General features: G+C 36.2%; 1 protein-coding gene across 4 annotated transcripts in view; it reads right to left on the reverse strand.

Moving 5' to 3' along the window:
• The window catches only part of spegb (striated muscle enriched protein kinase b), a 101480-nt gene that overhangs the window by 33177 nt on the left and 54965 nt on the right, over positions 1 to 13338 (reverse strand). For all 4 annotated transcript variants that reach the window (XM_083537625.1, XM_083537627.1, XM_083537626.1 and 1 more), the window contains 6 exons: positions 8649 to 10207; positions 8056 to 8199; positions 7680 to 7862; positions 2720 to 2901; positions 2520 to 2608; positions 1355 to 1530 (listed from right to left, as the gene is read on the reverse strand). In XM_083537625.1, the coding sequence (XP_083393751.1) occupies positions 1355 to 1530; positions 2520 to 2608; positions 2720 to 2901; positions 7680 to 7862; positions 8056 to 8199; positions 8649 to 10207 (2333 nt within the window). The remainder of the gene's footprint in view (positions 1 to 1354; positions 1531 to 2519; positions 2609 to 2719; positions 2902 to 7679; positions 7863 to 8055; positions 8200 to 8648; positions 10208 to 13338) is intronic.

Genomic DNA, 13338 nt, shown 5'->3' on the forward strand with positions numbered 1-13338 from the left:
AATTGAAACTCTTCAGCTTCCTAAGCTTTCAACATTTATACTATTAGTTTCCTGATAATACTCTAATAAAAGTAACATACAATTATTACCTTCAATTACATTATGCTAGTCATTTAATGGATTGCACGTTTTAACTTAGCATTGTATGGCAGTCTTTTATTATTTAGTACAACATCTGCTTACTCCACTTCGTCTATGTAGGATTCCTCATAAAATTTATATAGAACATTGCAACAGTGGAAAATGGATAGGAGTAATAAAACAAGCTTTAATATACTATATGGAGAAGCTCAAAGCCAAACCTGAACCGTAGATTTTGTATTTGAGAACGTTAAATTTGTTTCTCTTTAAATCTTCTAACTAACCAAAAAAACTGTATAGCCATGGTTTAGACACATGACCATCATGCTCATATTTGGTTAAACTTCACCAAACTGTTGCTAAAACATCGAAAGTACACAATTTTTTTGAAATGAGAATACAATTAGAATGGGATATTTACCATGCACATATAATGTCTGCTTTACTTACCGCTGTACACAAAAGAGCAACAAAACCCACTCTTCTACTCAAGCCAAAGGTAACTTATGTAGCAAGCTAATGCACTTTTATATAAAATCAATTATCTTATAAATAGCAAGTCTTGTAGTCTAAGTCCTGAACACTCACATATGCAATTCTCATGGTCACTATTCGAACTGGGGAAACATAAACAATCAATAAATATGAATAAAATGTTCCATAATGTCCCTGGGGTTATGGACAAATGCTCATACTTGTTTAGAAAATCTAGAAAGCATGGTATCCATGCATCTTTAATACAGCGTGTCCAGAAATTCTGAACAACATTATTAAAATATGTGTGTGGTGAAACCTGGGGGTAATGAAGATTCCATGATCATTATTGTAATCAAATGGCTCTGAGGGGAAAAAACACTCGTTAAATTCTGCCCTTCAGTGCAGTTTTGATGAATGTGTGTTTAGGAAGAGAAAAGATTCTTGACCTTACTGCACCCCAACCTAGAGCAGATTGGCTGTAATTATAGCAGACATGGTGAGAAGTAGGTCTTCTACATCCACACACAGATGCACAAACAAGTGGTCTGTAAATTGTGCTCATCCTTATGGTGCAAATCCGCAGGTTGTATCATACAGTATTCTAGAATTCATATTTTGGGACCTTGTTTATGCTTTTTGCATTCATGCAAGCAACTCTTTTACGTAGCACATATGCTACTGATGATTGGCCACACAATTTTTCAGGACTCCACAAGTGCAACCACAATTAGGATAATTAGGCTCTTTATGGAGTTTTGAGAGTGTACAGGCATATATTATAAGATAAGAGCCTCACCTTTTACTTCTAATTTGCCCTCACACTGTTTGGTGCCATACTCGTTGATGATCTTGCAGGTGTACACACCAGCATCGGACTTCACTGCTGACTTTATTGTCATTTCACAGTTACCATCCTCTGTCTCCCGGACTATGTGTCGAGGACCTGTTTTAATGGTTACTCTGTCCCTCAGCCTAAAAAAAAAAGGATAAAGTAGGATTTACATGTTAGATTATGTTAAATTTGTCTATTTGAGAGATAAAAAAAAAAAAAGAAAAAAAATATATATAGTACATACACATAACATTTTTGCCTACGATACTGTATATAGACATTTAGGCAAACAGATAGAAATAAGTGATTTATTTTTCCAGAAATAAAACCGGGAATCTATTAGATTCAATGAAATGTTGCATGAGAGGGATGTTCTTAGTTTTATGCAGGCAGCCAGATGAAGAGACAAACACAGACTGTAGTATTTCCCAAAAAACTTTCCATGATGCACTTTTACAGATGCATTTACACTATTTATTTATTCCTTCCTGCATATTCAGGGATTTTAAAATAGGCTACTAAATACTATTAAATTAATACAAAAATATTACATGCAGGTACAAACAAACAAAATAAACAAATTAATGCAGGCAAACACTTGTAGGGCTCTTTCATAATTACAAATAAAAATAAAACCATTCCACTGTAGGCCCGTTTTTACCTAATCCTAAATGTATACACATACAGACTACAAATAATACTGAAATCATTATTATAGAGATATTCAAGATATGTAAATACTGTGATTTATTGTGATCTCTTATTCTTTTTATTTATTAATATAATATAAGAATTATAAAAGACCTACATTATTGATATAAACAGCAGAATAGTTTAAACATTGGTTTAATGTTCTAATTTAAAGTAAATGAAGTAATGGCCTTATAATAAAAAAAATATATATTATTTATTATTACAGTTTGAACAAAAGCTATTATACAAATACAAATAAAATAAAATCAAGTATTAATTAAAATTTTTTTAAAAGATTACACATCCGTGAGCAAAGCACTTTCCTTTTTAACCCCGGATTATTGATAAAAGGCTATTATGCTGTAGCTTTTTCCCCACAGATGAAGTACCACTCTGATAATAATATTACTTATTGTGATTAAACAACAGAACCTACCAATAAAGCATTGGTTTGGGCTGGCCGGTCATCCGGACAGACATGACCACTTCTTGTCCATCTATTACTGTCTGATCTCCTACTGTAACCTGGAAAAATGATACAATCACACTTGAATTGAGTTTTATATGCACTTGTTATATGGTTGTTAATTCAGATCTAACCTTATTTATCTGTCCAAAGCTAACAGGACCAATCACCTGAAAAGCAGGGGGCTCTTTAAAACGGGCATCTACAATCTTCCGGTGTTCAGGACCATCATAGGATGATCCTACAAAATCCATGGCCTCCTCCAGGGGACTGAGGTACTCCTCATCAGAGGTGATGGGGCTACTGATGTCCATGGGAACACCAAGGTTGCCTCGTACGTCTTGGCTAGGCTCTGAGGGTAAGACACATCAATCTCAGACAAGTGCTTATTTTAAATACATTAAAGATAAGAATAACAGGAAATTGCATTTTTATAGTCCCTATCTAACCCAAGGACACAAAAAAGAGACTAAAGAACAAAGGAAGAAAAAAAGAAAGATGTGCTTTTTAAAAAAGTTATGTTTCAAGTTGACTCTTGAAATTGCAAAAGAAAGTTTAGTCATGAAGGTCTTGTGGGATGATATTTCAAAGTTCGGGGGTGGGGCGGCAGTGGGGGAGGGTTGTTATGGCAGTACAATATCTGATGTCATTTAATGTCAAATTTAGGGGGGAAATATCAAAGAGATGAAACAAGATAGGATAAGAGTTATTAAAGTATAAGCTGTGTGGTATGAGTAGGAAATATTTTACATTTTAATAATAATGAATTGTGCATATTTCAGTATTTACTGAATGTACCGATCTCAATATCAGTACATGACACGTCAATTCTCAGTGCCCATCTACTAATAATCTAACTTCCATTCCAAAGCCACTTTCAGGCAGAAAAACTTATTTAAGCCACACACATAATAGCAAAGTTTGTCTGAGGTTCTATACTGTCTCTGCGAGTCAGGACTTCAAGTCCAATCTTGGATTTGAGAGGAGAGGACTTGAATAGAAAGAATAACATTAATAATAATGTTGTGGGGCTTTAGCTCAGCATTTTTTCACCATTTTGGATATGGGAATGGAAGATGGACGAATGAGCTGTGGTGATATTATGACTTATTTTGTGTATAATCTCATCTTATTTTAAAGTTTCTGTGAGGTTCATATATCGGGAGTTAGAAATATATTTGCAAATTATAGGTTTTCTAAAAAAATGATGTTAAAATTAAATGCAATATTGAGCTTTATATTGTTAAGGCATATATATATATATATATATATATATATATATATATATATATATATATATATATATATATATATATATATATATATATATATATATATATATATATATATATAACTGAGTGAAGGTTAGCCATCAAGTCCAAACCCACAGAAGAACTACCTTAACACAAATTCCTAAAAAAATGTTGATGCTGGCTATTATAGAAAATGTCACAACACATGAAGCATCACATCTTGCTGTGTATATGGGACTGCATAGCTTCAGACTGGTCAGAGTCCCCATGCCAACACCTGTTTATCACCAAAAGCACCTCAAATGAGCATGTCAGCATCATCACTGAACTGCAAAGCAATGGAAGAGCTTCTGATGAATGGAAACCAGGATGTCAGGCCTACATCTAGTTGCAGTAATCACAATTAGATTGCATTCATTAAACATATATGCACTACGTGCAAAAGTATGACAGCAACAATTTAAGATAAGATATACCTTTATTCGTCCCACAGTGGGGAAATTTCTCTTATTGTTGTAATTAATTAAATAGCTAAATATAATATCAAGAGGAAATGGATAATAACTTATTAGATACTATAAAACAAAAGCTTTATTTTTTTACTTGAATAATACAAAATTGTGTTATTTTTTTAAATTCTGAATTTTTTTTTTAGTGAAAACATAGTTTAAAATGTTATTCCTAAAGTTCCTAAACATTCGGTCCCGCTGCGGATTCCCACGAATTTTAAGATAATCCGCAACTTGCTGTTAGTTATGAGTAATGAGAACCCGAGTATTTTAAACCACGAATTATCGAGGGTTGACCGTACACATTAGGTTTATATTCAGGTGAACATTAACATTAAAAACAAACACATTTTATAACAAACCATTGGAGTATTTTGTAATGAAAACCTTTATTCAATGTAACATATAAAAAAAAAAAGAGCTTTAACACACTGCTACTTTTATATCATTGGCCTACATGAAAAAATCGTGTTTATAAGTACGTTAAGATAATATTTCACTAATTAAAAAAACAAAACAAAAAAAAAAACAGTTCCAAAAGTGTGTAAAGTGGTTTTACTGCCAGAAAGCCCATGCTGGGTTGAGAGCAGATCCTGTAAACTTGCAGTGGGAATAAATAGACACCACATACAGGGTTCTGCTTACCACCTTGTGCACGTATACATTACAGCAACCAGCATGTGATTATCACTCCTAAGATAGAACATCTCTAACACACCTAAAACACCATGAGAATATTAACTTATTTTAAACAGTACAAAACCAGAAATTACAAAGGCCATGTACATACCAAAACATTAAGAACTCTGTATTCAATCCATTTCAAATTACTGTACCTTACTTTAACATGAAACTATAGTTTTGAGAATGATCTCACACTTACCTGTGCCACTGGTGGCTAGAACAATGCAGTGTGGTGGTTAAATTACCATTTATAACAATTATCTCTTAAGAATCACATGCAGAGGTCTTTCCAAGCAGCCGTGCATACACACAAACACACTATAAATTGCAGAGCTCCTCCTGGCTCCCATTAAGGACTATTTCAGTAGAAGAGACAGCCATACCATGTCTCTCATAGCAACCATCCTATTTATACGTTACAGTATGCGGCTCAGTCCTAGCAGAGGCAGAATTTGTGCTATTACAGTAAATCGATACAATTGTTTTAAAAATGGTGAAAGGGAGATGTTTTGGGTCAATAATTCAAATATATAGTGCTTACAGATGCACCTTGTGGTGGTTCATTTAACCTAAAAATGCTTCAAGAAAGACTATGAGGCCTTTATTACCAAATCGACATCAGATAATTTTATATATACAGTATAACCAAACAATATACACCCATCACACCTATAACATTAAAAACACTGACATTTAAAGTGAATAAATTAATTATCGTGTTTTAATGGCATTTATCAAGATTAGGCAGCAAGGTAATAGGCAGGACTCTAAGTTGTTGTGTTGGAAGCAGGAAAATTGTTCAAGCTTAACGATGACAAGGACCAAGTCAAGATGGCTAGACGAGTCAGGGCATCTGCAAAACGGCAAGCTTTTAATGATTATAAAAATATACTTATACTCATACTTATACTCCTGTATAAGTATTTAGAACCTACCAAAATGATTCCGATAGGCTAATAGGTGCCCAGACCTCACTGGAGTATGTGGGTAATGAAGGCTAGCCATGTATTTTGATCCAACAGAAAAACTACTGTAGCACAAATTGCTTAAAGATTTAATGCTTGCTATGATAGAAAGGTGTCATCTTTCTGTGTATGCAAATGGATAGCTTCAGACTGGTCCGAGTGCTCATGCTGACCCCTTTCAATTATGATAAATCAGTGGAACATCTGATGAATGGGTATTTCTAGCAATTTCTACTACAGTTTTTTTCTGTGGGATAAGACTAGATGGATAGCTTTAACTCCCCACATGCACCAATGAGGCTTGTCTAGCCTTTTCTCGTCTGATTTTATGTAAATGTTCCAGCAGTCTATTATTCAAAACGGGACTGATATACAAATGACTATGACAAAGGATGAAGGATGAATTTTAATAGGCAGATGGTTGAATTGCTTTTTAGCTTTGTTCAAGCAGAATGAATATGTAGATGATCATCATCACATTTCCTGAGAATTTGCAATTTTATTCTAATCCATTTACACACTCATTTTATTTTATTTGTGAATTAGTTTACCTTTAAGTGCTACCTTTTCACATAAACATGGCGACATGTATCATAACATCTATATAATGAATTCAAGAGAAACATCATTACTGCAGGGGATCGTGTGCAGATGTCATTTAGATGACACGTTGGAATGAAAGATACTGGAAAGTGCTGTGGCAGCTTGTTTGCATCAGATGCTTTTGAACATTCAGAGTACATGAGTACTAGAGTAAGCATCAGTTGGTGTGTTTCCAGTTTGTCCAGCTGCTTAAATATGTATCTCGAAGACACCATCAAAACAGCAAGCAAAAAAGAGCACAAACATTAATAAAGCAAATGTTTAGTTAAAATATAATTAGCCTGGGTGTGGCTATGTGATCTTCAAACAACAGTGTGCTATTTGCTAGGTTGCTATAGTAACTATTGCTACAGAGGTAAGGTTAGAGAAAGAGGGGAGAGAAGGAGGGGAATGCAAGAGACACACTCATATAAGGCTAGAGAAAGAAAGCAAAGGACTTATGTAAATTAAAAGTGTCAGTAGAAAGATTAACAGGAAAGCATTCGATCTAAATTAGAAATCAACTCCCTTCAGGGATGGTTTAGCATCAGTACTTAGATGCTAACCCAGGCCTAAAAGAACTTAGGTTGGTGAAATGACTCATTTCTTCGTTCTTTAATCCCACTGAAATAACCAGAGGTGCTAAAATTCCCCACATCACCCTCCAAAAAAATGCTTCCCCCTCAGCTGGGAATATAGAAACCACTGAACTCAGAGGATCGGTGATGTAATGGTATGTCACCTTTCTCTGTCTTTCAAATAGTCTTTTCCATGAACACACAAGTAAAAAAGAGCAGGAAAGTAGAATGGTTGAATGAAAAAAAGCCAAACATGCTTTCAAAGGCATTTTCAAAAACAGCGACTGAAAAAGCCTGAAAAAAGGATTAAAGATGGCATGTTTCTCTATGGGGTACTCAATACATATCAGTGTCAGACCTTCTAAATATATTAGTTATGAGATTTCTGTCTCCAGGGCTAGTGTAAGAGAAAGTGCTTGTATTTCTGTTTTATTCCAGACATGTAGTGCAATAATGAAGAATTTAGTTTATTATAATGTCTCTGCCTTGGCATCAGAATTCAGTGTACTACACATTATACCTGACAGGCCTGAAAGACTACTTAAAATAAAGTACTTACCTGGTTTGATAAAGAGGGTGGCACTGCAGGAAGCCTTGCCCACCTCATTTGTAGCTATTACAGTGTAGGTGCCAGCATCGCTTGGCTTTGTCAATTTGATGAGAAGAGAGTGCCGCTCTCCCTCCACTTTTACCACATGTGAGGGACTGTTGTTTATTTCCACGTTGTTACGCATCCACGTCACTAGATATTAAAAGATTATACATGTAAGCCTACTTGCATTTAGTGACTGGTAAAGGTTTAGGCAATTTTTAGTCAATTTTGCCAATGACCTCTGATTGTATCACATTCAGTGGTTGCACATAAAATTAAATCATGTCAGACATTTAACTTTATTTTCTGGTATGCTCCAAAAAAGTTAACAGATTGAACTTGCCTTCAGGAAGAGGATTGCCAGAGATGATGCATTTCAGTAAAACCTCAGCACCTGAGGATGCTACTGTGTCCTGAAGAGGAAACTCAAACAGTGGGGCCTCTAGAGGGTCTTCTTCCGCTGAAACATAGGAGTCATCAGAAGATTCTGCAAATATACCATGAGGATAGGCAAGTTAGCACAACAGAAACATATTTTGTCAGGTGTTTTTTGTTTAAAGAGACATAATCATGGGTCTTTGTTCAAGGGGCAAACAATGGACTTTTGACAGGAAACAAAATTGTTCTGATCAGTAGTCCAGAGCCTAAACCATTAATCCACTATTTCCCTCAGGATGACTTCCCATCTAAATCCAACTGACTGTACATGGTTGCATTGACTAGTTGCCACGACTTGTTAAAAATCCTAATATGTTTGACACTGTTTGTCATCAAATTTATTCCAGTCTAAATTGAGGGTTGTAATTGGAAAACTATATATTTTCAAGGCAGGAATACATTATCTCACTAAATGTTATGGAGACATACAATTAAGACATTTGCACACAATTGTGTTGTTACAACAAAATTATTCATGAATAAACACAAAACACCCACCTAATTCAGGAGACATTGGTCTTTGTTTTCGTCCCCTTCCTCTCACTCTCTGAGGTTTTTCCTCTTTGGAAGTGCCATTCTTGCTTGTTTTATCACTGTGTGTAGGTACAGATGTTTCTGTCTCCATTGGCTCTTCTTCAACAATAATCTGTGGGATTGTAATCTTTGATGATGGTGCTAGAGGAGTAACATCTATCTTCATCTTCTCTTCTTTAGAGGAGGTGAGTGAAAACCTTGGAGGTTTAAGAGGTGGTGCTTGTACAGGACACTCTTGCAGTACACTGATTTCACTCTGAACAATAGGACTTTCAGGTCTTCTGTCCAGTTTTCTCAGAGCGATCTCTATGGGTGTTTTTTTATGTACACTTTCATCCTCTATGTGGACTGGTGTGACTTCCTGGACATAGCCTACCCGCTTTATGAGTGGGCTCGCAGGTCTCGGTTCCACCTTGCGTAATGTCATCTCAAGAACATTTCTGGATGGTGATTCTGTTCTTGTTTTGCGAGGTGGGTGTTCGTCAGTCACTGAAGTGATTTCCACAATTGGAGATCTTCGAGAGTTCTCAGCAACTGGACTTGGTCCACGGATTAGTCTGGGAGACCTTTGTCCAGGTAAATCAGATGGGGACATACCTTCAGGTGGAGGCTCTTCTCTTATTTGGTTAATTGTTTTTATTGTCACAGGTGACCGTTCTTGCATACCCTGATCCTGAAACAATGATTCGTGTTGCTGTTGTGATTTGTCTTTGGCTTGCTCTTTTATCCTGCTTTCTTGCTCCTGCTGAGCACGCTCTCGGTCCTGTAGTTTTTGAAGCACTTGAGGTGGGATAGGCTCTAGTTTTTTCATGGGCTGTCTGCCCCTGTGAAGAGTGGAAAGTTGTTCAGTAGAGAAGGACTTCTTCATATGCGGTTTTCCTACAAGTTTCTTGATTCGCTGGAGCTCCTCTGTGAACTTATGCTCAATGTCTTGCACTTTCTGGGAGTAGCGTGGTCTGTCCTCCAGAGAAGCAGCTCTCTGCCTGAACACAGATCTTCTCTGCTCTGCATCTGCTTTCAAAGCTTCATGGAGGTCCTCCTTGGAACTTTCTCTTGAGATCCCTAGACGACTACCTCCATCATCAGAGTCAATTGAAGAAGCCCTGTTAAACCCTGCCCAAGAGCGTCCAGAAACTGACCCTTCAGGATTGTCAATGCTTCTTCTGCGCTCTTCAAAAAGTCTCACCCTTTCGAAGATCTTGGAACTTGGCCGTGTTAGTTTAGGAGAGGGACGGGGGGTCAAGTCCTTCCGGGAGTATTCACTGACAGGGGTCTGGGGTCGAGAGTCCTGCGCACTACTCTGGGACATGCCTGAAGACTTGGGTTGCTTTATCTTCTCCTCAAACTCCCCGGGCACTGTGTCTTGGTACTCACTTGGCACAATGACTTTCTTGCGTGGGGTCAGGGGCGTTGGGGGGCCTGAACAGACGAGCATGGGAGAGGTGGATGAACTGATTATTTTAGGGGAAGGGGAAGGGAGAACTTGTGGGGGAGAATCCCTCAAAACCTCCTCGGACTGGCTCCTGAAATCGATTAACGGAAACGTTCTGTTAGACTATGGGTTAATAAGGGGAGGAGCCCAGCTATTTGGAAGAGGACAGGGGGCCAGAGAGGCATTTTGTCTTGGGAATACAATGTATGACAGGGAAATTTGCGGAGGCTTGGACATTTCAATGTCTCTGTGTTTTCCTTGTGTGTAAATATTGGGGTTTAACTTTCAAAATGCCCAAATTACATGTGGGGTAAAGAAACAAATAGGCAATCTATATCAAGTACCTAGCAATCATATCTACTCTATTTTGTTTCTGTATAAAGTTTCAGTAAAACTTGTGAATGGAAGTTAAAAAATAAAAGATAATATAAAAAAATAATAAAGATAAATATAAAGAAATAGGAATGCCTTTTACATTGGTCTTGGGGTGACAGTCAAGACCAAGTCTCACTCTGCTGAAAAAGTGAGTTATCTTTCATCACAGTAGAACCAAATAAATTAATTTCAATTTAATCTACTATACACCTAAATGTGTTGGTTTGGTAAAAGCCAAATTCAATGGAGCCTACTAGCCAATTCCTTCCAAAAACACTGGACTAAACCACAATATATAACTGGATATACACATCTGTAGGTCACATGTCACTGCTATAGCTGAGAAGGAAATGTTGCAGATTAAGTGCAAGTTAGTTAAAATAAACGATAACAATAATTAGGAAGGCTGCAATAAGGAGACTATGTAAATTTCATTTTGTGCTGGAAACCATCCAAAGTGGAAAATAATATACATTTTATACACAGCACATTTATAATTGTATACACATTTATACAAAGCACATGCCAACCTCAGTCCCCTGACTGTGCAAAAACAAACATACTGTAAATGTCAGGTTTTTTTGTTTGGTTTTTTTTTTTTACACAAGGGCTTCCTTCCCAGCCTGCAGATGTTTAGACTTACTTCTGTATGAGATATCCAGTGTACAGGACTGCATGAACATCACCCAAGCAGTGTCAAAACCATGCAAAGTAACCGTGCAAGAATTTGGGAAAATAACACTCGGATGCTCTTTAACAGCGGGTTGTGTTAGTGCACAATGAAAAATCTTGCAATTTGTAATTGCACCTTTGTTTTTTATTACATTTGAAGCTACAAGCCAATGGCACTATTTTTAAATGATAGAAAAATGAAATAGGCAAATTACCAAGATTTGGTACTTCATTTAAAACTTTATTTCAGATATCAACTTTACAGTGTTATGATTATGACTATGGTTGGCGAATCTTTTGTGCTTTATTATTATCAATCGCTCAATAAGCTCCATCTTATATATATATATATATATATATATATATATATATATATATATATATATATATATCCTTTGCATTAATATTTCTAATTACAATATAAGTAAATATGTTTATATGTTTATAAGTATAAGTTTGGCATAAATTACATGCGAGGAGTCATGCTAACGCGATTCTTCAATAAAAAAAAAAAGCATGCAGAGAAATCAGAGAACCTAAAAGGGCCGATGGCACTTCACACAAACAATATGATGCAAATTATAGCAACAACCACAAGATCATTTTATTTTTGCATCTATTGTTGTGGAATTTAAATAAAAATAGAAAATAGGCAAAATAGAAAATGTACATAGAAAATATGGGGGTCAAAGGAAAGTATGGACTAAAAGAAAATAAATCTAGATGAGGCACAGAAAAGGCAGTAATTGTAGGCAAGGGAGGTGGCAGTTAAATTAAAGCATCCAAATAATCAAATGTACTTTTTTTTTTTTTTTTTTAAAGCAATTAGATTTTTAAATTTTATTTTTTCGCTTTATTCTATTGAGCTACAGTCTAATGTGATGAAAATTAAAATGTTAAAAATCTGTATCTCAGACATTTCACTAATTTTACCTGATTTGAAAATGTAATGACAAATGCACCATATGCTTTCCCTTTTTTTATAGGGGCTTTTTTAATATATCACATTTTAACAATTAGCTGCAGTGTTGCAAAATAGAACAATGGCTGACCAACAAGGAAAGGGCACGCAATTTGTTTACAGAATGTCGGCCGGCACATTACAAAACACAGATGTGACACAGGATTATTGGCTGGTAGGCTTAAAGGCCAGGTCTGTAGCTGGATGATAAACAATGATTTCTCTGTGTCAGCCAAGGTCAAGTTTAGACAGTAGACAAAAACATGACCAGTCTGTTGTCAATTCACTCTCTTGAACAGCCGACATGCTCCATTAAACAAACGGAGAGATGAAAAATAAGAGATATGTATATGTGTATATAATAGAAACTAAAAGATGATCATGCGACTGGAGCTAATTTGCTCAGATCTTACTAGACAATATTGCCAAAGCATTGACTGTTTAATGTACTGTGATGAAATTTACATATTTACTGCAATTTCTTTTTTTTTTGAGGGAATAAAAGATGAAATTTTGTTGGAGTTTGGCCCTGGCTCTAACATGGCTGTGACGTTGGTGCTGAGAAGGAGGGACGAAATCAGAAAATCATTTCTTTCTTTCTTTCTTTCTTTCTTTCTTTCTTTCTTTCTTTCTTTCTTTCTTTCTTTCTTTCTTTCTTTTTTTTTTTTTTTTCTGTTTATTACTTCAGACTGATTGAGCACCCACATGAAGAATGATCCGGCCTCAAAAACTCCATTTTACCACGTTCTTGGAAACACTTTAAGAATTATATAAGGGTGATATTTGCAGATAAAAACCAACATGGCCTCATCGCACTTGGCTTGCATCACTGCAATATTCTGCTTATTCCTACATTGTCATTGTTTCAGTTTACTGAACCTCCACCTGTGAATGAGTCACGTCTAATTGTAATAGGTTTGGCAGCTCATGCTGCTCTCTCGCAGTGGGCTGATCTGAACCTCATCCAAATGTAGAGAGCCTACTTTCTTTCTTCTCTCTCTCTCTCTCTCTCTCTCTCTCTCTCTCTCTCTCTCTCTCTCTCTCTCTCTCTCTCTCTCTCTCTCTCTCTCTCTCTCTCTCTCTCTCTCTCTCTCTCTCTCTCTCTCTCTCTCTCTCTCTCTCTCTCTCTCTCTCTCTCTCTCTCTCTCTCTCTCTCTCTCTCTCTTAGAGGTCACACCATGGGCTTTTGCCTATGTCACCGCCCTCCTCAGCAC

Source organism: Silurus aristotelis (assembly GCF_946808225.1).
Source record: "Silurus aristotelis genome assembly, chromosome: 3".
Lineage (NCBI taxonomy): Eukaryota > Metazoa > Chordata > Actinopteri > Siluriformes > Siluridae > Silurus > Silurus aristotelis.